This window comes from Plectropomus leopardus, chromosome 16 (genome assembly GCF_008729295.1).
Source record: "Plectropomus leopardus isolate mb chromosome 16, YSFRI_Pleo_2.0, whole genome shotgun sequence".
Lineage (NCBI taxonomy): Eukaryota > Metazoa > Chordata > Actinopteri > Perciformes > Serranidae > Plectropomus > Plectropomus leopardus.
The window spans coordinates 20,097,072-20,122,791 of NC_056478.1; the positions used below are offsets into that span (position 1 = coordinate 20,097,072).

At 38.4% G+C, this 25,720-nt stretch overlaps 1 protein-coding gene across 2 annotated transcripts in view; it reads left to right on the top strand.

Moving 5' to 3' along the window:
• Positions 1-18,037: 18,037 nt before the first annotated feature.
• Positions 18,038-25,720, top strand: part of jag2b (jagged canonical Notch ligand 2b) — a 55,219-nt gene continuing 47,536 nt past the window's right edge. For both annotated transcript variants that reach the window (XM_042503239.1, XM_042503240.1), the window contains exons 1-2: positions 18,038-18,366; positions 18,968-19,288. In XM_042503239.1, the coding sequence (XP_042359173.1) occupies positions 18,298-18,366; positions 18,968-19,288 (390 nt within the window). In that variant the 5' untranslated portion in view covers positions 18,038-18,297. The remainder of the gene's footprint in view (positions 18,367-18,967; positions 19,289-25,720) is intronic.

The following is a 25,720-nucleotide window of genomic DNA, read 5'->3' on the forward strand; positions in this document are numbered from 1 at the left end:
TTAATAACATGCTGAACATGACACCTTGAAACAAAAACTGGTCCCCACAATTTAACCTACTGTTTTTGTATTTGTGAAACAAAGTAATACTTTCAGTAATTACTAACATCAGTCCAAGTTTTATTTTGTTCTTTCAGGCTTTTTGAGCCTGGGGAACAGCTGACAATCAAATGTGAACATTTGGCGTCTTTTACCCATTAAACCTTGTATTTTAATTATTTATTTATTTTCCATTTATCTGTTAAATGTGTCTACTGAATCTCACGGTTCTCTTAGAAGAGGACTGAGCGTCAATTTCAGGCATCACAACATAGTTATCTGGTGCCACTGGAGCTCTAGTTTCATTGTTTTTATTTGCACAAACAAAGTGAAGAGAATATGAATCAAGCAAACTGAGTATGTTTCACACTCTGAGTCAAATATTTCCACCCAGACTGTGTAGGAATATATGCAGAACCCTTAAGCCATATTTATCTCCCCCTACATCCCAGTCATTGAGCTTCTTTACTCTTCTTTCCATCAAAGATCATTCATTGGTGTAGGATTGTACAGTTTGCTGTAACTGCCTGAGTTATTTTTATTTTACTGATTGTCTTTAGGAAAGAGAAAGATGATTCTCATTTGCTAAACTGGTTCCTGTTGTAAATTCAGATGCAAAATTTCAGACGAGTAAAAACTACAGGATGTATCTACTTAAACAAGTTTGGAAAAATGTGGAAAGCACCTTTGGAAAAACATGGAATGACCACTGGACAACTTATCCACTTAGAGTGAATTTTAAAAAAGTACTCACGTTGGGCATTTAAACAACATTTTCTTAAATATATTTTACATAATGATAATCAGTCACCATAATATCTTTACATTTAATATAATTTTATTTAATTTTTAGCTTACAAAAAGCTATTTATTTGGCACCTTATCTTCATTAGATCCCTTACCCCTTTTATTTCCTCCATTGTCTTCCATGAAACATTGACTACATTTACATGTAGAAAATATTTTTTCTTCTTTCTAAAAAATCTGTATACATGACTGATGAAAATGAATATTCCACTAACGTTCTCGTTTATTGCCCTAACATGTCATTTATCACATAAAAAATGGTCCTTAAAAAGTCTTAAAATGTCACAGATTTCAATTTGTGGTGTTATAATGCCACAAACATCTTATCTAATTTAATTTATCCATATTAAAATTTCTTTTTGTCGAATGTGTCAAGCTTTTCTATGTGAAAGACCAAATTTATGATGTTCCAAATCATAAAACCTGCCACTGAGCATTACTGTATTTTGATTTTATAATTGTACTTACCTATCGAACCTTGCACACTATAATAACCATATTACTACATAAAACCTACCTCTGCACACAAGTGTGTCTGATATCTCTAGACACCCTTTTTACATCAAAATCAGAAGTTTTCCACCAGTGGCAGACTTGGAGCATACAAACTCAGCCTCCCTTTCTCATTTCTTTAACCATCTTCTTGAAAAAAGGCTGATATTGCGATATTTGGGCATATCCAAAAATCTGTTAATATCCGAGTCTTTGATTGTTTTTTAATGTCATTGTCTTTCTGGTGTTTCCCACTAGAAATATGGGCTTTTCTTTTGGGCATGCATCTTCACCCCAGCTTTGCAAACCCACAGAGCTGACTGTAAACAGGCAAGAGACCAACGATTGAGAGGCATTTTCTGAATAAATTGTATACATGTCTAAAGAATGCTCCGAAAACCCAAATAATACCGGCATATCCTTAATTTGAATATGCGTCATATGGAAAAAGACCTAATTTAAAAAAAAAAATAATTGGAATATGATGTTTACTCTCACCAAATTCATAACATTCTCTCATTCTGAGTAATAGAGGAATATTATTGCGCATGTAAATGTAGTCCATCTTTTCTTTAGTCTTCAGTTGAATAAGGTCGAAATGGATCTCTCAACACGTGTTACGTTAACTGGAGAACCTCAGTGAAAGATTTCCAACGGTGCTCACAGTTTTCCACCATCTTGTTCTTGTCTAGAATGACATGAACACATTGTGCAGAATAATGAATATGGTCACTTTTTGTTTTGGAATGACTCATTAGAAAATTATCTCTCGCCTATATATTAAATGGGTTAGCAATGTCATTCCAAAAAAAGATATTCCTCTGTGTATAAAAAAAAAATAATCTCAGTTTACTGAAATGAGGCCAGATGCCTCTGATTTGGCTCCATGTGAAATGTGACAAACAAAGCCATTAAACTTTTAAGGCCAGTCTGTAACTTTATGTGCCTGTCAAATGTGTGAGAACTTCCATGCGACTTCTCATTTGGCTGAATTTTGTTCTTTTTGAGGAAAGTTGTCACGAGAACAACTTTTTCCATTGGCTTGTCATTGTGGTTGGCATCAGCCAGAGAGCCAGCGCAGGTACATATTTCTCCACACCCTTCCTCTGGCTATTATCTGAAAGTTGTTTTAGTAAACGCCACTGAGGACAAACAACAGCCTTCATAATTGAAATAAGAAAAGTAAATAAGAAAAAAAAATAGATAGCAGCTTCAAGTGGGAGGGATCAAGTCTAACGTCTGCAGATTTTTGATTCAAGCTCGATTGTTCCAAAGACTTTGGTAGCCAAAAGAAACACAACCGGCGTGGCAGCACTTCAGGTTCAGCAAGTTCGGCCAATGTCTTGATATACACGGTTAAAAATATGATGGAGATTTAGATTTAGATTTAGACCTTTATTTAATTTTTGTTCAACCACAAGTTGACTTGCAGTCTATTTTATATTAATCCACTTCTTATTAGCTATCAGGAAAAGACTGGCTATGTTTTTATGAGCTTATTTAGCTTAGAATTTTTGTGTTTCCTTCATAAAATGCTCAAATTTGAGTTTAAAGCCAAACTCTGTATTATAGTGTTGACTTGTTTCTAATGGATGCTATTTGAAGGTCTGTAACGCTGGTGATGTTGTTTTTTGTACTGGGCTGTAAAAGGAGGTCTTTGGGGATTTAATTTGTTTTGGAGCCAGCCTCCAGTGGCCATTAGAGAAACTGCAGTTTTTGGCACTCCTGTGTTGACGTCATTTTTTAGCCCTGGAAGTTGCTGCTTGGCGTTCAGTCTTTATGCTAAGTTAAGCTAACCACCTGCTGGCCGTAGCTTTGCATTTACCGTACAATAACTCTTGGCAAGACAGCAAATAAGCTCATTTCCCAGAATTTCAAACTGTTCCTTCAAGTCTCCCACCGTGACAAACCTCACCTTCCCCATACGACAAAAGTAAATGCACTTTTGACAGTCCAGAGTGAGGTTGCAGACTGTGCCACTGCTAAGCCATATGCTACTCCTACTGATTAAAACACTGATATCTGAGGTAAGTAAATGGTTGTATAATTCATTCTTGCCTATGCTGGATATTAACCATTAGCCCAGCATTGGACATTTCTACCTCCATCACTCAGGCACATACAAAAACATTTTGTGTGGTTTGCTTGCTTCTAAGGCGCTGACATATCAAATTCTCAGCAATATGTCAGAAATGTGAAGTGGTTCTCTGTGACAGAATACTTAATTCATCGGTACCAGACTTTTATAGATGTGCCCCCATGGCTATGCTGTAGTTGCTTCTTCAACTGTGATCTTTTTTTCTGTTACTGTTTTGTTTCTTACTGTATTTTCAATGATCATAAGCTGAGCAACAGTTTATCAGAAACATGTTTTAAAGGTGCTATGTGTAGTATTCTCTAATTACTGTTCAATTATAACTCGGACCACGGATGTGACAGAAACATTACCTCTGGTGATCTACTACTATATTCCTTTGTTTGTCAAAGAGGCACTTTTGATTTTAGATGGAGTCACATTTGCTTCGCTGTTGGCAGACTGGTAGCTGAATATTCAGAAGCAACAAGGGGAAGATGATCAGATTTGCTGCTATTAAGCAGTTTATAGTGACCATAAAGTGTAGCACATGTTCTTTTGTTAAGTAGTGTGATATTTGGTGAAAATCCTACACATAATACCTTTAAGTGAAAGAAGTATTATGATTTTTCTCATGGTAAAGACATGAATAAATTTGTCCAATTGTGATTTTTTTTTAAATTCTAGTGTCTTTCACTGAATTTGTGTTTTTAAAAAAATATTTTCTGAACAAAAAAATGGTACAAACACAAACATTGCAGTTTTATGAATTTATCATGTATTTTATGCTTTATTAAAAGTGTATACTCATTGTGGGCAGTGTTTTAAGTAATGTTTCAATTTTGTTAATTTATTACCTAAATGTTGAAATATTAAAACTTTTAAAACATGACACTTGGTACAAACATACAGTATATATTTAAATATGATACTTTGCATGTGCACTAACTGTGTTGGATTAAACTGCATTAAGTTAAAATAAAATGGGTTTGATGCCCAAAATGTCTTTTTTTTGCAATTATTTACTCTCTTATTTTTAGAAACGCTTAAGATTTATGATCCTTGCAATTGATTGTCAATCAAGTAATTGTAAACAGGCTCAGAGGTGTGTTTACTGAATAGTAGGCCACTCTTATTTTGAATCCTATTAAAAATGTTTGCTAACATCATAATTAGACTTTTCTGTTTTGGACATGTCCCTTCATTGGTGCAGGAAAAGCAAGATTTGTCCACTCTTTACTCTGCCCTGCTATTTAAACACATTCTCGCTCCAAAAATGTCATATAAAGACCCTTGCTCAGTGGCCTCAAGCGTCAGACTTGAACGCTCGGACGCTCGGACGCTCGGACGGAGTGTCAATTTACGCTTATTACAGGCATTGTGTCTTTTCAAACTTAACTTCTGCTTTCACAGGAATTGTACAGTTTCTGCGCCGTAAATGCATTCAGTCCCTTTTTAAAATAAACTTAGAACATAGGTAAGAAAAACTTTGTTTATAGGTTTTGTTAAGGCAACAAAAGTATGTGGTTATCTTTGGAGAATACAGTATGGTTTGATTTAAAATAAGTACATTTGTTTCTAATAAAATGTAACATCATGTGACTTATGTCATAAGACATACAATAGCATATTGTGCTCCACAATACATTCTTATTAAAATAACTCAACTTTTTGTTTTAAAGGGATTTAAACAGCTGTCTCTGTGGTGAAAATACAGAGTTTGTTTGACCCATTCACCTGATGTGAACTCTTGCTCTTATGCTACAGCGATTGCTCGAATGCATGCGTCTCATGAAGCTGGTATTTTGATGAGTTTGAAGTAAGACCAGGTTGCCTAGTTAGCATTTAGTAGGTAAACATTTAATAATTGATATAATAATTGATTTATAAATACTATAGTGTGTCTGCTTACAACTCTTCCTGTGAACACCCACAAAAGACAGAATAACTGATAACAAATGAAGTACATCAATAAACATTTGTCCTAATATCTTCTTACAATAACATGATAGAGTGATATAAACTATTTCATGTTTGTACATTGTCGGGGAACACAGAGTAATTTCTACATTACATTTTGAAACAACTGACTTCACTTTCTCAGGAAATGGAAAGAGCAGAGATCTGCAGGTTGACCTGAAGTCTGCAGCACGTTATCTGCTGCTTACATAAATCTGTCAGCAGTCTTTATGCAGCTGGTTGATACACATCGTCTATCTTGAACAAACACATCCTGATTAGAGATAAAGCAAAGCAAATGCAAATTCTGCACATCTGATCTTGATGGTCATCTTGAATGATGGTTTCCCAGAAATGAAAGCAGGGTGCTCATATTTAGCCACAGAGAAAATAAAAGATTTTGTACCGTGTGCAGATGATTTTATCTAAGGTGAGTCAGCAGAGGTGTGTGGTGTGTGTGTGTGTGTGTGTGTGTGTGTGTGTGTGTTGTGTGTGTGTGTGTGTGTGTGTGTGTGTGTGTGTGTGTGGTGTGTGTGTGTGTGTGTGTGTGCGCGCGCGCGCACGCGTGTGCACACGTGTGCGTGCGCGCGTGAATGTAAGGGAACAGAGAACAAATGTTCTTCCTCTTGGAGTCATAGATCCAAAGACAAAAAAAAATACTTTGAAAAACTCTTTAAACTCACCTTGTGACTAGATTTAGTCATATTTTTATAGATATTATTTTTATTTTTAATATTCGTTCAACACCTTTATCACTAAAATTGCCACGTGTGATTCTTTTTACATCACTTTCAATTTATACCCTTTCTTTTTTTAAAACGCCAACATCACACATCTGCTGCTTTCTTAAAAAGCATGTTGGTTGGGAAGGAACAAAATGATGGGAAGAAGGCAATTAGAAACGAAAGAGGAAATGACCCAAAAAGTTGCAAAAAAATAATAAAAAGTTCAAGAAAATAACCTGAAAGCTAGCACACACAAAAAAGAAAAAAAGTTTTTTTGAGTGCCCTTGCTGTATGGGCTGCAAAGTGTAGAATAAGTGCTAATTTATCCACAGATCATCCGGATATTTATATGCAGTTGAATCATTTTGGCTTTATGTGCCACTAAGCAACTTTCATAGGAATTAATAGCGCCTGGCATTCAACGCTGTTTCTTTATACACCTGTGGTTAAAATTGGTTATTGCTTTTGTAAGCAATGTTCTTCTTCTTGGAGTCATAGATCCAAAGACAAAAAATACTTTGAAAAACTCTTTAAACTCACCTTGTGACTAGATTTAGTCATATTTTTATAGATATTATTTTTATTTTTAATATTCGTTCAACACCTTTATCACTAAAATTGCCACATCTGATTCTTTTTACATCACTTTCAATTTATACCCCTTCTTTTTTTAAAACACCAACATCACACATCTGCTGCTTTCTTAAAAGCATGTTAGTTGGGAAGGAACAAAATGACACCATGGGAAGAAGGCAATTAGAAACGAAAGAGGAAATGACCCAAAAAGTTGCAAAAAAATAATAAAAAGTTCAAGAAAATAACCTGAAAGCTAGCACACACAAAAAGAAAAAAAGAGTTTTGAGTGCCCTTGCTTCCATCCACCCATCTTTACAAGGGTGGATGGACATTTAAATTGCGTCCCTCCCTTTCATGTTGTAACTGGACACTTGAGACGTGTCTGTTCTCCAGAGACCATCTGTGTGTGTGTGTGTGTGTGTGTGTGTGTGTGTGTGTGTGTGTGTGTGTGTGTGTGTGTGTGTGTGTGTGTGTGTGTGTGTGTGTGTGTGTGTGTGTGTGTGTTACCACAGCAGATGGATTACTACCCCTCTCTCTGAATGCAGTCCATTCACAGGTGAGAGCTAAAACCTGACAGGTAAAGATCCCTTTAGTTATATTTTGATGCTAATATTTGTATGTAGCTTGTATGTTTACCTTAAAGTGTTGTATGTAACTCTGGAAGAAGCAAGATGATTGTTTAGTCTCATTCTCAGGTCGTCAAATTGGTGCTCAGTCCACCTACCCAACCTTTTGATCAGATCAAGTTGTTTCTTATCCACTTATTCACCAAACTTACACTTGAAATAACTATTAAGCCTCATTTCCATTGCAAAAAAAGCTAACATCTGCTAACATCTGGCTTTTTAATGTGATCGGAAAGTGTGCAATTGGCATTCACACCAGGGTCAAATGACTGCAGTAGTCACAGGTTATTTATCACCTCTGGCTCCATTCAGCATTAATCAAAACACAACACCCGGGTGAATGCACTAATAACAGACCCTTAACCGGCAAGATGCTATGACGGACTGTCTTTAATTACCATCTGTCTCCACCTAGGCAGTGCTAAAACATTGATCCAACTTAGTCTGTGCTGAGAAAGAAAGACTGAAGAAGTAAGAGACATACAAAAAGAGGTAACCATCATAAAGTTTTACCGACGTCTGTCCATGCTACTTTCTACTGTTTACCTGTTCTCTGGTCTGTACATGATTTTGAATGACACACCACAACAACCCCCCCACACACACAAATAGGCATGCTTATCTGCTGCAGACTTGTGTACACAGCTCTGCTCTACTGGCAATGGGAGAGCAGTCTATAGTCTAAGGCTGGGCAATATATCAATATCATATCGTGATACAAGACTAGATATCATGTTAGATTTTAGATATCATAATATTGTAAGTGTTGTCTTTTCCTGGTTTTAAAGGCTGCATTACAGAAAAGTGGTGTCATTTCTGAATTCATGATTGTACGTAGTAGTTCTATTATTTGCCTTAACTAGGGCTGCAACACTTAATTGATTAGTTGTCAACTGTTCAATAAACGGCCAACTAATGTCAAAGTTGATTAATCTTTGTTGGTAGTTGGATTTGTTTGTTGATTTGCTTTTTAAGAAAAATAGAAAAATATCTTTCATTCCAACTTTCTCTACTCCTCTATGACAGAAAACTGATTATCTTTCATTCTGGAAAAAAACAAGACATTTACAGATGTCATCTTGGGCTTTGGGGAGCACTGATTTACATTTTTTCAACATTTTCACCATTTTTTATTATTAATTTATTTTTTTTAAACCACAGACATCGAATCGAGAAAATAATCAACATATCAAAGTCGCAGTCTAGTCTTTACCCGCTTACTCATTATATATTATAGCCTATTTTTAGTGGGTTTTTCCGAGTCTGAAAAACCTGCAAACCTAATTTTGGTGGAAAAGAGGTATTAGTCATGCTGCTCCTCTGCCCTCGACTCCCGAGCAGTTAGGTCATTACCTTGGATTAACCTTGTGCTTTGAAGAAGAGCAGAGCAGGAGACTGGTCCAAATAGTCATTGACAGAAACCAGGTGAAAAACCACAACCTGTTTCTGTTTTAAATGCCTAAAATCAAGCTGACCATAAAGGTTCTGGAGCATCGCAAGTCTTTATCAGTGACTTACATTTACGAGGTCCTGAGCTGTGCATGCTGGGATAGATTGGAGGGTTTAGAGTGAATTTTAGCCCTTAGGTATCTCCATATGTGGAGGGAATCTTATCTGCCACGTCAACACTGACAAGGAAAGAAATCTGAGCAACACACCACATATTCTCTTTAATGAGTGAGCCGTGGTAGGAATAATGGCAAGCAGCGTTTCAATAATCTGAGTATTTTAGTTTTTAGCACTTTTTCAGGTCATTTCCTTGTTTGTTTTGGGGTTTTTTTAACTTTCATTTTTTTTGTTGCTAATTTTTAGGTATTTTTTTCTTCTAATCATTTCTTACTAATTTTTGGGCAATTTCTTGTAAAACTGCTCATTGCCGTCCTCTCATGTTTTTGTAAGACATCATGCTCACCTGCTAGAGTGTGCGCCCCATATGCTGAGGCCTTTGCAGCAGCTCAGGTTTGATTCTGGCCTGGGACACTTTGCTGCATGTTATTCCCCCTATCTCTCCCACATTTCCTGTCATTCTGCAGCTGCCCTGTCAATAAAGGGAAAAATCCCCCCCCAAAATCTTTTTAAAAAAGACAACAAAAAAAAAAGAAAGAAATCAAGCTGATTTGCTGAGGTTTTAAAGGTTAAATGGGGACATCAGGTCCAAAGCATGAACAGGAAAAGCAAGACACAGTTAATGAATGGCCATTAACTTGCCCAACTGGTTAACATTGCAACTGCGGTTTTCCATTCTTAAAAATAAAATGTGTGTGTGTGTGTGTGTGTGTGTGTGAGAGAGAGAGAGAGAGAGAGAGCGTGTGTGTGTGTGGGTTTGACTGTGACCCTGTTTACCCAGTGTAACTGAAACCCAAATAGGCATTTCCAGTTAGTTTGGAAACGTCTGTCAGTTTTCCTCCTGCCTGAACAGTAACATGTCACACCAACACACTGGCATGTTTGAAATTTGAGCTCTCGGCATGAGAAAACACAAATGCATACAGGACTATCAGCAGAGCAGAACATAAGGGTATGATAGAGGTACACTTCTGTATCGTTGGTGACAAAACATGTCTCGTCTTATCGTGGCGGAAATGCCCTTTCCACACACTTGATAGCTCAGTCAACCATGGGAACTGACGGGTATAACTGGGTTAATTAAAGGTACTGAGACACCGGGGCCCCATTTATAGTAGAGCTTGATGATTTTATTTTTTTTCCTTACACCAGAATATTACCCATCTGTGTTTAATGGACTGGTTGTAGAAAACAGGTAGAATCATCAACAACTTTTAACATATGTGAAAGATGTCTTCAAAAGGAACTGGTGCGGTATTTTTACGTGGCAAGTCCAGTGTGCGATATGCTCAGTGTTTAAGTGGTTAACATGATGAGAAAACTGTTGCTAGGTGATGATGTTAGCCAGCTTTTCTGCTTCCGTGACTTACTTTCTATTGACAAACTTGGGCTCAAATTGAAGCTTATAAACTTGGTAAGTTTTCATTATACAAGTGAATCAGTGATATTCACCATAAAGTGATAAAAAAAATAACAATTTGTCTAACAGACAGTGATTTTTTTTGTCGTTTGGGGACGTTGTGGGTGATATTTTGAAACAGAATGATGGCAAGCCCTAGCAACTTATTTTTACTACTTTCCTGTTTGTCTCAGGATACTTCCTGCCAAATTTCATACTTGTATGATTATTTATGCCATTATATTACCCTACTATTTGAATATACATAATCTTGCCAGAATCATGTCCCAAAAAAGGGGTTTTGGACCCCTTGAGACCAAACGTTTCCAAATTGTGATGACCCAAGGTAGCCTAAAGGCTAACAGGAAATAAACGTGAAAATAAAGACAGGTAGCAGAAAACATCAGGATCTGGCTCCCGGCCTAAGGTGATTATCTCGTAGATAATGACCCAGTTTGGAGTAAAACAGAGATAAAGCAGAGGTATGCTTTAGGGTGGGGCTAACATTTGATTGACAAATCACAACCACCGTGACTTGAGCTTATTTTTTGCCATTCGTGTTTTATTCCTAAAAATTTGACCCTCAGACACTGTTTTCAGTGCATTAAATTTGCTCAGCTGGCTAAAAATGTCCTGTTTAGCGTGCGGTTTGTGCCTTAAAGCGAGCAGTTGGCTGTTCACTTTTTCTGGTGAGCACATGTTGAATTGAGCCCCTGCTAGCACGTGTCACTGACTGTTACTATGGAAACAGTCCCAGTTCTCTGGCTAGGTGGCTAACTTTTTAGCTAATAGATGCCTTTGTGCAGGTAATTAATTCATTTAAGAGATAGCCTAGTCAACAGGCTATCATTTAATGTCTTTACACCCATCTGACATCTTTTTATTCACCTTTACAGATGGTAAGATGCCTGCCTGCGACGAGGTGAGTTTGAATTTTCATTAGCTAGTTCACTAGCTTAGCAAGATGGATAATGGGTTAGCATGACAAGACAAGCTAGCTCCATCTAGCTGGCTAGCTTGGCTAAAATAATGAATAATAATCACAGCATGACCTGTTAACATTAGCCTACATGTCATGCTGGCCCTTGAAACTTTGTCTACTGCAGTGACTGCTGACATCTTTTTAAAGCTTTGCAACCATTTGCCTATCTGTTTGTAGTATTATGGTTTTTGACATGCAGTCTGCTGGAAAAGCTACATTCCTCTGCCAGCCTACTGCAGTTTCCCCATTCTTTACTCCACAGTTTACACTGGGGGAATTATGACAGGTTTTTCACACTTGAGCAGTGAGGGATAAAAGGTATGAAAACATGATTCATGTGTGAAGGACAATATGCTTTTATCTGCACTAGTGATGTCTGATATCTTAATTTGTAAAAAGTGCAGAAGGCAGATAATAGTGACTTTCTTGGTTCAATTCTGGCGGTTGATTTTGATCTCTCGCCTCATGAAATCCCTTTTACTCTACGCTGTCTAGCTATCGCATAAAGAAAAAAATGACAATAAAAATACAATGCAACATAATCGGATTTCTGATATGCAAAATCTCATTGGACTTTATGTCGACCTTTTGGTGCCAATTAAAGGCCACTGTTGCTCAAGGAGAAGGGTGGAGGCCAGGAAACAAGTTCAGTCATTTAGGATGAACCGTAGAGGTCACAAACAGGTCGTTAATTATTCAAAGCCCCATTTTAAAGGACATATGTGTTTGAATTAAACCACAAGGGAAATAAACTGCCATTAAACAGTACTGTTTATGTCTGGTCCATGTGGACTGACCTCTATAATATCCCTGAGGTTATCACATCCATTTATCCATCTGCAGTGTAGAAAACCTCATCACCTTCACTCCGTATTTAGAATTCAGTATCCTTTGACTTCACCATTAGAGAAAGATAAAGTGAAACCACATTTGAAACCCCGAAGACACCCGCAAATGAGCAGCATCAGCAGTCAGTGTGGTGAGATAGTCATTAGAGCTTGATGAAAAACAGCATGTCTCAACCTTGACCCATCCCGCCGCCATCAACCCCCCCAAACGCCACCAGACGCACACACCGAGTCCCCGAAAGATGCTTAAAGATAAAAGAGAATCGACCCGTCAGCCGTATGTACAGAGACCGGAGATCTGAAAAGAGAAAAGCCATGAAAAATGGATGAGAGAAGAAATCCACTTCACCTCCCCCCTGGAGGCTGGCAAACCCCCCACAGTGCTCCCACTCATAATCCCTTCTCCTCCTGCACACACACACTCCTCTCTCTGTGCCTCACTCACATGTAGGCAAACAGGAAGAAAAGGTAGGCACACACCACCCGAGGCCCTCTGGTAGGTGTACGGGAGATACTATAGTCTGGCTCGGTGTTGGACACCTCAGAATCACCTCTTCATAAAACTGTGAAATCTATAGTTGTTATTTTGCATGTTTTCTTTTGTTCCTTAGACTTTTGGGTATATGTTTTTAATGTAAAGAAAAAAGGTCCCTCTGGTGAATCATTCAGGCTTAAAGAGACGCTCATATTAGTGAATCAATGAGATCTATGTATTCTAAGTATTTATGTACTATATACTTCCTTTACGTACCAAAAATTCATATGCTCGTTTGAAACGTTGTAACTGCCCCAGTCAAACTGCACAATGTTGTAATGTTGTGTTGCATACTTTCATGCATCCTTTATGATGGCATAGATACTTCCAGTAGATGGCACTAGATGGCAGGGTCAGAAGTTTTTGACAGCAACTCGTGTGGAGGAGGTCATGCACCTTTTAGTGGAGACAGCGCTGTAGTTATCAGTGGACTGTTAGACCATTAAATAAATCGTTCCACTCTGACATCTTTGAAATATCTTTGTTATGTCCTACGGTCATATTTCGTTGAACTAGGCTACACTGCCCCCACAATTTCCGGCGCTACTACTCTGCTTTGTCTGTATCTGTAAGGTTTCAGAAAACATGCACAAATACAGCCGAAATTAGGGCAGCGTTGTCGTGTTATCGTGGCGCACTAAGGGGTTTCTTGAGTTAGAGAGTATCAGTAGAAAACTGCACTTTGAAGCTATGATTCTTTTGTAACTGTGCCTTTTGCGTTCAGTTTTGATTATTATAATACCTTCCTTTTTTTTTTTTAAAGTTGACAAGCAATTGTGTTTTAACAATGGCAGCAGTAGAAAGGCAGAAGACAGTTAACTTAAATATCTTTTTATTTATCACAAGTTTTCTCATAGTGTGCAGCCATGTTCCCAACTTCACATTAACATAGTTCTTGGTTATGCACATAATGTTATTTATTTCATGGGGTGTTACTGAATCATTGTTTACGGAAAAGTAGGCTCCTTGGCAATAGTAAATGCTACGTACCACCAAACATTGCATTTGTGTACTTATTTATTACTGATCCTTATCACCAAGTCGAAATTATTTGTTATTTGTTTCCCCTTGGATCGCCACTCTTTCCGTGAGTCTTTTTTGTTTTGTTTTGTTTTGTTTTTATAACCTCGGTGTGGTGGCTAGTTTGTCAAGAATTGAAGGCCAACTGACTGTCCCTGTGGTCTCTCAATGAAGATTCAGAGAAATGTCTGTAGAGGCAAACCTCTCAGACAGTCTTATATATTGATCTGAAAAGTGCATGCAGTGCACACCTAATTACAAAAGTTCAGGATGTGCACAACCAACCACTGCAACTACTTTTGGAGCTTTTGCGCTCAAAGTGAAAGTGGTGATGGCGTCATTTTCCTGCACAAGAACTTTGTGCATGGGGACACTACAGCAAGCATAAATTGTGCACAAGCTGTACTTAGGGCTAGATGCTGTTACATGCTCACTGTGACAGTGCTTACATGCTGATGTTTATCACAGGGTTGGAAATTAGCCCCAGCCACCTGCCAAATGCTTGTAAAATATGCGAGTGGCTGCTAGATTTGCTCTCCTCACTAGCCAAAAAAGCCAATGGTTTTCTATTGAGTGGCTGGTAAATTTTGGAATCCACAAGTCACATTAGTAGACGGACAAAAAAGTTCATTTCCAACCCTGGTTTAGCAGGTGTAATGTTTAGATGGTTATTATATTGCTCTGATGTGTTTGCATGCAAAGATTTGCACAGATAGACAAAACAATACACCATTACCAAAGTTATTGCAATCCATCATGAGAGGGACATTTGTGCACGTACTTCATTTTTGCCGATCCATCCAGTAGTCATTTCACTAAAACTTAACGTCATGAAGTTGCTAGAGGAAAAGTCAAGGGATTACTTAAATCAGCATGCTTCATCCTCTTAGAACCATGTATAACTAGCTAATTTCATAGTCATCCATTCAGCAGTTGTTTAAATATGTCATTGTGGACCAAACTTCTCTAGAGCTGCACAACTTGCGTGACTAAAAACGCACACTGGTCACACACACATATACACACCGTTCCTTCACCACCTGAGGCCCTTTACTAGGTGTGATCCAACTTAAGGCACTCACATGTACTTGTGACAGCGTGTGAAATGTTCCAGTCAAAGCGGCTGCAGCGGCTCAGGCTATCGGCAGCCTCCTTTAAGGCCTATCTGACAGGCTGGCAGTTGCCTGATGAGAAGGAGACAGAGACATGGAGGGGTGGAGAGGGCGTGCTGTCACATACACTTTGACTGGCAGCTTCTCTCTCTTGTTTTCACTGTCACAAACGGAGCAGAGTGACTTCACTCGTGCATGCTGTATGTCACTTACACCTGAGCAGGGGTAAAAGTTTTTGTACAGCCTTGTTTTTGTTGTCACCAGCCACAGTTTAAAGGCCACTCATCAATGTAATGAAACTTGCTACTTATATAGACAGTAGAAGTTTTATTCATCAGGACAACATGGATAAACAGATTATACAATCATACTGTTTTGTCAAAGTGATAACCAGATAGATACAAGAGTTTTTGATGGAGCATTTTTGTTTAAAAATTGGGTCACGGTAAAATAAAATGAAGTCAACGGATAAAATATTTTGGCATTCTAGAGTCAGGCCCCTGCCAAGGAAGCAATAAACTTGTCTGTAAAGTAACAATAGAGACAAGAATAATGCAAAGTTTAGTCTAAGTACTGATCACCCACAACTTCTTTGACATGTCCATGCCTTAGATGATGTCCAAATATAAATGTATTCACCCAAAGCCACTTTCAAGGATATACCAAGTGTTTTTGGATGCGACATAGCCAAAAAGTAGCAAGAAATTAGCAAAAAAAAAAAAATTGAAATTAAATTTAAAAAAGTTAACAGAAAAAATAAATAGATAAAAATAAATGAAAAGTAAAAAAAAACACATACAAACAAGAAAATGTCCTAAAATAGAAAATAAAATAATAAATTTATTCATTTCAGGTTTGTTTTTTTGAAAATGTTTTTCTGTAACATAATTTCAAATATAAAATTATTATACTTATAAACATAGTTTTTGGGACATTTTCCCTATTTTTTTGAGAATTTCCTAATAATCATTTCCTCTTTATAAAAATATTCAAAGGTAATTGTCAGATTTCAGATTGTCAGATTTGACTCATTATTTGCAGTTTGTGGGACATTTCGTGTCAAATTGGCCATTGCCTTTTTTCCATTTGTTATCGAAGGAAATCAAACCAGTAGCTTGTGAAAGGCATCAGAACACAATATAAGAAAACTGATATTGATCCAAGTTTGTAAGGAGGACAAGTATTAGGCACTCTTTTGAAAAAGGTTATCAGTAAATTATAATATGTTTTATGGCAGTGATACTCAACTTTTGGCCCAAAGGTAACAGGGTGCTGGGTGGCCCACCAACCATTTTCTAACCAACAATAAAAATGAAAATGAATCACTAAGGGATATTTTTTGTACTTTGAATGTAAATAAGATAACAAAGTGCTTAAAAAACTCCAGTAAAGTGCCAGTAGAGGATGAGATGCCCAGGGTAAGCCACAAATGTCCTCAAATCCTAGGTTACACTGCGTAACCTGACCTGAGCTGGGCTGCTGCCACTGGATTTGACTCATGGCAAAGATGAGTTAGGTTTGCAAATGTAAAAAACCGTGAAAGCAGGCAATTAATTTATTGTATATAGTGATAAATATCTTAATGTTTGTTTATTAGCTGGCCCCTGGTCTCCTGACACTTTGCAAATTGGCTCCTAGGCAAAGCACGATTAGTATCCCTTCTCTATGGGAACTAAAACATGCATAAACACTGGTGTGGTCTTTTAACAGCCGCACTGACCATCTGTTAGATCACCTGATCACCACGCTGTCAGGTGATACAAATATCTGAGACTAAGGCAAACAATGCTTGAGTAAATGTAAACAAGCTGCAACTGAAGTAATATAAATATATGTATGTTCTGTGTTACTAGCACTGTGGGACACGAGGAATCTAAGATGTTAGGTTGATGACACAGCAGATAGTAACAGGATATTGCAGAGAAACATGTAATATGCATAAATACCAGACTGTGGGATCGAGAAAAACTGAACACATCAATAAATATCCAAGGGGGAAAATACAAAACATTTTGCACCAAGAAAAGAGAAAGAAGAGAATTTCTGCATACCAAGATGCACTTAAAATCTAAGTAACTGGGGCACCTAGTAGCTCAGTCTGTAGAGCAGGCGCCCAATGTACAGAGGCTGTGTCCTCGCCACAGTGGCCGTAGGTTTGACTCCGATCTCTGCCTTTTGCTGCATGTCGTCCCCTCTCTCTCCGCCTTCCACACTTACTCTGTCCTATCCGTTAAAGGCCTGTAAAGTCCAAAAAATATCTTTAAAATTATAAAAAAAAACCAAAAAAACAACTAAGTAATTAATAAGGACATCATAGTATGGAAAATACTAATAAGAATAAGAAGATCATAGTTTGAAAAACAGAGCGTGCAATGTATGGCACTATTGCACATCTAATTTTATGTATCTAACTTCTTCATTTTGCTGGTTTTACAGAATCAGGTTCAGTGGTGACTGATTAGCGGACAGTAGAGGGCGCTCTGCACTGCTGCAATGTTGAACTGAGGACAGCTCCTTGGTAAGTCTTGTTACTGAAGAGCAATGTTTTTTAGGGACAGTCTTAATCCCAACAGCTATTAATACTGCAGAAACATGTGTGAAAACATATTTATAGCAAGAGGATTAGATTAATTAATTGTGATATATTTCATCAAAGCATATCATCAATAAATACAAAATAAATGCACTTTTTGAAGCATTGTTATAATTAAAACATTAAAAAGGGAAATAAATTTTTCTGTGAAAGAGGCATTCAAAACCAATGTTCCATGTTAATTTAATGTAAACTGCAATTGTGGAAAAAAAATTGATGGTGGAAAAAAATGTTGAAGAAATTAGATGTTGAAAAAATTCAAAAATCATGGTGGGGAAAAATGTTGAAAAAAATAAATGGTGGAAAAACACAAATAGATGTTGAAAAAAATAGTGCTTGAGAGAATACAAAAGTTTCTTGGGAGAATTATTTTTTCTACCATTTAATTTTTTTACCATCTATTTTTTTTTCACTATCTTATTTTTTTGTCTCCCCCATGTCCCTTTAGGGGCTCCGTAGGTTTACCCAAATGAAGCTCAATGCAAACCCAGAATAATTCAAGTTTCGGGAGGAGGAAGAGCAGAAGGAGGAGGAGGTGGAGGAGGGTTGATGGGGCTGTATTATACTATTGTCCGCCCCTGTAATCCGGTTGGCTCAGAGACTGCCCGCAGGCCAATTTGTAAGTGGTTTGCAGAGCTGCCAATCAAAGCAGACATCCTCTCCTCAGGCTGTGGCTACGAAACATCTCAGTTGCTGTGTGGAGAGATTTGACGGAGGGACACTCCTGTACATGGACCATCACTGCGCTGCAATCCGCCGCCTGCTCACACACACACGCATGTAATGCCTCGGTGAAATCTGGACGCACACGGTGGAGAAATCACGCATGTGAATATTTTATTTTTTTGCATGTCAAGAGAGGAGGAACTAGTCGCCGGGTCCGCGACTGTTTGTCTTTTCTTATCGCTTCTCCCCCCCCTATGTCACTCTAATTAATCGGAGGCATGTGGAATCGCACCAGGATTAGGAATTGCTTCCCAATAGTGTGCCTGCTGTTGACGTTATGGACCGAGGTAAGAAGGCGCTTATTTTCTTCCCATAATATTTTACTGTGGTCCATATAAATAAAATAAATGTTTAGAAATTACAAATGTCAAAAGTTGGTGGGCGTGGGCAGATGTATTTGCTCTCCGGCGTTGCATATTCGCATCACATTAATCGATAATTGAATTACGTAGCCGTCAGTTGTGGAGCATGTGATCATGTTACCATGACAAGATTGAAGTCTGAGGAATTGATACGGGCTACTCTCCATTTTGGTTACAATGCTGAGAGCCCTGTTCATTTATCTCTGTCTTTTTGGGTAGAATTAGGCCTGAACCAAGAAGTTGGAAGTTGCATTGCATCAATTGGCTGCTGCAGCGGTTAATTTGCTCCCCTTCGCAGAGTAATTGTCTAAAACCCCAGCCTGCAAACTGTTCACGTGCTCCATTCATGATGCAACTAATTATTTTGGAACATCCACCCAATCTGCACGAGCTTCTTAAAATGATTTTTAATTGGGCAAGGTTTTGTCCGTTTTTACGCACCAATTTGAGCAACCTAAGACCATGCTGTCGCCGGTTAATATAGGCCTATATTTAAATTTGGTCTTTTTTAAAATGTTGTTTCTAGGTGTGCAAGTCGACCGGCTATTTCGAGCTGCAGCTGATCTCCGTGGAGAATGTAAACGGCGAGTTGGCGGACGGGGAGTGCTGCGACGGCTCCAGGAGCTCCCAGGACCTGCGCTGCACTCGAGACGAGTGCGACACTTACTTCAAAATCTGCCTGAAGGAGTACCAGATGGAGGTCACCACCGCCGGCGTCTGCACGTTTGGAGCTGGATCTACGCAAGTTCTCGGTGGAAATATGTTTTCTTTTAAGGGCGCAAAGAATAACCCGAATAAGATCGACGATGCTGGCAAGATTTTGATCCCCTTCCAGTTCGCCTGGCCGGTGAGTTGTGATCTCTTGTGATCTCCTGTTAGTGTTTCTTGACATGTTCTTATTAGGGCACAACACCAAACCCCGTTTAAAAATGTTTCAATTTAATGATTTTTGGATGTGTGTGTACTTACACCCTGGGGAACACATCATCAACCCATTTCTGAATGGTTTAGAGCCACTCTCCCATTCTGCACCAATCCAGTGCATTACAGCAGCACTGATCTGAATAAAAGTTCACACTTTAAGAGGTTTTTTTTCTGTCATTGCAAACCAGGGCTGCCTTACTTTCATTACTGATTAAGTGAGGAATACTCATCACAATTTCCTAGTCATCAAATTCCTTTTTGGCCCGATCAGCAGTCAAAAAAACACAAAATAAATACATTTTCGGTCATGTAAGACCAAGAAAAATAGAGGATTCTCATATTTTAGAATCTGGAACCATCTAATTTGGGGCATTTTTGCAAGTAGTTGCTGTTTTTTTAGCAGCTTATTGGTTTCATTTTGATAATGTAATGATCCTTGAACTGTACAAAGATGCCCTTTGTTTTTAGACGCAGTTAGTGCACGGCTGCCTTAAATTTTGAAGTTGACTAAATTGGAGAAGACAAGTTGAATCATTACAAAATAAACTCAATTTCTCGTATCAGATTCAGTCAACATGAAATTTTTAAGGCACCCTGGACGCTACTTTTTTTAACATAACATAAAACATGAAAACAAATGCTTTCTTTTTACATTGTGCAGCTGTAATAGCAACATCTTCCTGTGCATAAAACTCCCGCTCTTCAGCTTGACAGAAAGAATCTTCTGATAAAAGTCTACATTTTATCCCAATAAACTGAAGCTAAATTAATCACACTGATGCTGATTGACTAGAAATCCCCAACAATTTGGTTTTGGGTCACAATTATGCCTGTGCAGAGACGACAGACCTCATTAAATGTGGGGCTCTTAGCAGCATCCTGTCTTTATGAGAACTGCCACACATCATGACTTAAAGGTTTGCATGCTTCACAAGGATCCGATTGCAGCTACAGTGGTTCGCAGTGTCGTCTGGGTCGTCTTTTAAAGTTGTCCTGATATATAAGGGTTGGCTTTGTTCCAGTCCACCAGCTTGCACCTGCCAAGACCATGATAGGGTAATTAGACTGGGGGAAATGCTTTGATATGTAGACCCTGGCGGGGGTCTCTGTTACTTCTCCTATGGAGAAATGCTTGTGGCAGAGCTGTTGGGATGACATTTTGCTGATTCATGAGGTTGATTCAATCATTATACAATCCATCAAGTGGAATTTGGTTAATTGAGATGTTGAGGATTGGTCCAAATTACTTGCTACTACCAGTTTTGTTGAATGATCGCTGTGAATAAAAGGCTAAGCAGAAGTTCGTTTAGAAGTGGATTTATTCATCATAGAAAAAAAGACTCAACTTTCATGAGATATCTAACTTTAACTCTTGCGCAAGACAACATTACAGTGCCAGTTCATCACAGGAGTCAGGTGTGATGCATCAGAATGGCATGTACTGCATTTGGAGGTGTATCCCGGTTGTATGTGTTGGATGGATGCTCCAATTAATTCTCTGTTATAATGATGAATGAGTGACATTATGCCATGAGTGTGAAATATGTGTTTGGCGCCTCCGGGCAGTGGTTTGGTGCGTGTTGGCTGGTTTTGACCCCCCCCCCCCCCCCCCCGCACCCTGCAGCTTCCTCTCCTGCTGTGGGTGCCAGGTGGCCCCTGGTGGCCCCTCCAGGGCAATTGAGCTCATCTGACTGCAGATGAGTGATAGCTGATGGATTAGGCACACGAATGAGGTGTGCTTGCTTTTGTTTTAAAGGGATGGACTCAATAGTTTTTGAAGACTTCTAGTTCTTGTTTCTTTCGAGTTTGAGTGACCTTATTGTAAATTTCTTTGTGCATTGTAATGCCGTGTAGGAGTGTTATAATTTAAGTACTTTCCATAGGAAAATGGCTGTCATTTTTCTAGCTCCAGCTTTTCAGTTGTAAGAAGAAGTTAACTGATTGTTTTTGGATATTCGCTTATAGACGAGACAAAGCAAAACAATTAAAGACAATACCTTTAGTTCTTAGGACTTGCAATCAGCATTTTCTCCAAATAACCACATGATTACTTGAAAAAAATCACTACAGCCTTCCTTGTATGCAACCCTTTTTTAAACTAAAGCTTTAGGTTCTTTTTGGGATATTGAGCTGCAAATGGTTTAACGACAATGACTAAATTCTGTTTAGATTTGATGAAACTAGATCTCCATCATGAAGTAGTTCTAAATAATAGGTTTAGGGGAAAAAATCAAAACAGCATAGTATCACAATGTTTTTGAGTGGTAATATTGTATCGACACATGGACGCCAAGTATCGATTTTTCTCTTGTAATTATCTGAATTATTAATATTACAAATACAAAATTTGCTTTGTGAACATAATTCACATTTGACAAAAAGACATCAATTAAAATATTTTACAATATATGTTACTGCAATACTCAGCATATTGCAGAATATTTAAAATCGCAATAAAATTGTATCATGACTTTCGTATCCTGTTAATATCATATGATGGGTCCTCTGGTGATTCCCACCTCCATGTTAATCTTACTGTTTAATGGTCATGTTCAGGCAAAAAATGTTATGAATCAGTGGTTTAAGCCTGTAATATGTGAATATTTTCTGGATAGTGTTGTCTTCTATGATGCTCAACTGAATATCTCTGTGTATTTGATTATACGTCAGACAAATCAAGCCATTTGAAGGTGCCACCTATAGCTCTTGGGACTTGTGATGTGCATTTTTCTCCAGATTGGCAAAAAAATAATCAGTATATCATTAGTTGCATACCAGAAATACTGAGGCGTAAATGGTTTTATGATAATGATTAAATTCTATTAATATTTGATAAAACTTGAATAGGTAGGTCCAAGTAATGAGCAGATCTGTGCGCTGCAGTCTTTTGTTTTGAAGGTGTCACTTGTGTGATCCAAGTTTTGTCTTTTTGTATTTTATGATTTCAAGGTTTCCAGCAGCTCAGTTTGAAGCTGAGACGGACCTCCTTTAGTGAATTAACAGCCACCTCCACAATTTTCTTAAGCTTCAGGGGAAAATGGCAAAGGTGTGACCAACAACATTTGCCATCAGGGCTGACAGAGCTACACGTGTATGAATCTAACATCCATCATCACACAGAATGTGAACCAGCGGTAGTCTCTTATTGGACTCATTGACTGACACCTCAAGGCAGAGGTGAAGAGGGCTATTCTGGTGTGTTGTCTTTCTGTGAAGTGGCCTGGGCTGATAACGGTGCACTATTCCAGTGCCAGATGTCACAACAAGCCTGCGGGGTCACTTGCTGTGGCGTTGTCGCTTTCTTCGCTGAAGAAACAAAGATGCAGTGTACTATTGGCTGTGTCATCTGGACAACTGCCCATTTTAAGGCCCAGTGAAAACCAATGAGGGCATGAGTCTTCTGTCATCCTCCGACCCAGCATCTAAAAATGCAGGAATAATTGTGCTATAGGTTCCAAATTTGTCAATATTACATATTTTGTGAATCCTTACATGTCAGTGTGAACAGGATGAAGCTGCAATTGTTGATTATCTTTCTTGCAAAAAGCCTTTTTAATTGGCCTTGAAATCCTGAGTAGTGACAATATCCTTTTGATGTCTTTAATTGTCTAAAAAGGCACTTATCAAATTCTCAAAGAGCACTTCTTATCTCCCAGTCAAGTGTCGAGCTGTAACAGTGAAAATCGGCCTGCATTTCTGGGAAAAGCTTCTTCTTCTGTGAAGCCTTAAAGACATCATAGCCCTGTCTCTCTTCAGTCCAGTTATCATCAAACCGGTGTGATACAGTCACTAATGGCTGATTTTACTCAGATTGCATGATGCTTATCCATTCTTTGGAGGTCTTCCAGTGATTCCCCAGCTCTGGCTTGTCATGCCAGCTTGCCAGTAAAGAGACTGACTATTGATGCTGTGAGCTCAGCCTACACTCAGTGTTTCCCCACAGGTTTGAATTTACAGGAAATGCTCACTGCTTCTGCTTTCTCTTCTCATGAGTGTTTTAGTCTTTTGTTGCTGATATTGTTATCCAAACTTTCTAGGCTGAGGGAATTTGTTTTGTGAGAGGGACTCATGAGACTTTGCACTTTTATGGCATTTAAAGATTGAACCTAACTGAGTTTTGGGCTTGATTGATGAAGAAAGACAAACACTTTAGATAGCGGTAAATGTTTGTACTAATTAGCATTTTTTATTTTTCCTCATGCTTTTGTCTACCTACTTATCAGTATTGCTTATATTTCAAAGAATAGATCATTTTGGGAAATTAAACTACTTGAATAGCCTACCTGTACCTGCCTACCGACTGCATATAAAGATGGATAACATTACTGTTTCCCCTAAGAGTAGCTTTTCAATCTCGATCGCCCCCTGGTGTCTGTCTGCAGTATAGGTCATAAAGCCAAAAGTACACGCCAAATAAATATTCCCAAAGTTGGTTTCTGACACTGAAGGTAGTTCTCATCCCCCTGATGTTTCTTCAAGTGATCGTTTTGAGTCCACAACCATGCTAGCAGGTCTGTAAGGGCTCATTTAAACTCACTTTAAGGAACATATACAGACATGGATGAACGAACGTAGGAGACAACAAAGACATTTAAAAAACGGCAAAATGAAATGAATCGGTAATGTTGTGTAAAGACTTCTCCATCCACATGTTGCTATGTACCTAACCAGCACCCAGACCAATGCTGTCTACAGCACCGCCTCTGTTAAAACATACATTGCTACTGTTACCTCCTCCATCATCGACTTTTTTGCTGTTGTCAGAAACGTTTGACTCTGTCCTCTAGTGCTCTCTTTTGGCTTTTTGCGGACATAAGGACGGCATGGAAGTATGAGGACAGTGACATTTACAACATTTGAAAATGGACATATCTATTTTTGTACATAATATATGAGCCCTAAGGCTAATCTTTGGCATAATGGTGCATTTAGCCAAATGCTAACACCAGCATACCAACATACTCATAAACACAGTGCTAACATGCTGATTTTTAGCATTCATGTTTACCATGTTTGGCGTTTTAGCATGCACTACACACCAAAGTACAGGCTGAGGCTAATGGGAATAGACGCACCTCTGTAGCTCTCAAATGAATATATATTTGTATGTTTCTTGTCTGTTCAGTAACTTGTGGTTTTAGGGAGAGTTAGGTGGTGTGACTGTTTCTTGAAAACACTTCTGCTGGTTGCAGGGTGGCTTTTCATTTCCTAAAACCATAAATTGCTTTTATATTTCTGTTTGTGTACAAATTAAAGGAAAATGTTCATAAAATGTGCTAATTAGTGAGCAAGTGTAGCTATTTTTGAAGTTTATAGAGAGCCAGGCCAGCTGTTTTCCCTGTATCAAGTTGTTATGCTAAGCAAGCTAATCACCTCCTGGCTTCAGCTTCACAGTCGCACATAAGATGAGACAATATTTTAAATAGGGCTGTTCCTGACTCTGAATTACACAAGTTGAATTTTATTTGTAAGTATGAACACTTGATTGATTTATTTTTTTACATACAAAGTTTTAACTAGCTCTGCGGGACATTCAGTGTGACAGCGGCATTCGTCAACATCATAGAGTAAACTGCTAACAATGGATCGCATATGTGCAACTACATTTTTGCCTCTTTTGACTCTAGATATCAGCAGAAGCCAGGGACTGTTTCCTGTTAACTTGCTGTGAGCTGTAAATTCACCACTCCTTCACCTTATGGTACAGTCTCTCTCTCCCTCCATGCTGCTACCTGCATGTCTGCAACTGCAACATGAAAGTTAGGAGCACTCACTCTGCAGCAAAATCTGGGGACCAAAACGTCCACTGACGTACGCTACATAGAAAAAAAATGACTTGACGCAGTCTCAGTCGACTAAGGGTCTCTGTGTGGTGATGCGAGTCTCTGATTTTCAAGGGGCAGCCCTTATTTTATTCATATTTGATACTATTTTATATGGTTATGTTTTCTACTATTTTATACAGTCTGTGGATGAGACTGGTATCAATCCAACTATTTTAAAAAAGCAATATGTGTATTTTCCAAAGCGGTTAGGCTACTATTTTAAAAAACTGTTTTCGAATTAAATTTATTTTCTAGTGTCATGACTTTAGTGTGTAGATCATGCTGAACCTCTATAGCCTGTCTGGTTGAGTTTCCATTTTGTTGGCCCATGCTGAGTGAGCACTTCAGGAGAGAGAGGAAGAGGAAGAGAGACACATTTTACTTCCATTTGATCACTAATGAAATTGCCGGTGGAATTTCTCTCCCTCCCTCTCTCAATCTCTCTCTGTCTCTGTCTCTCCCTCCCCGCCCCACAGCTACATTAGCCGGACGTCCGTTTGATGTGAGCCTGCCTGTAACTGTATCTGCTC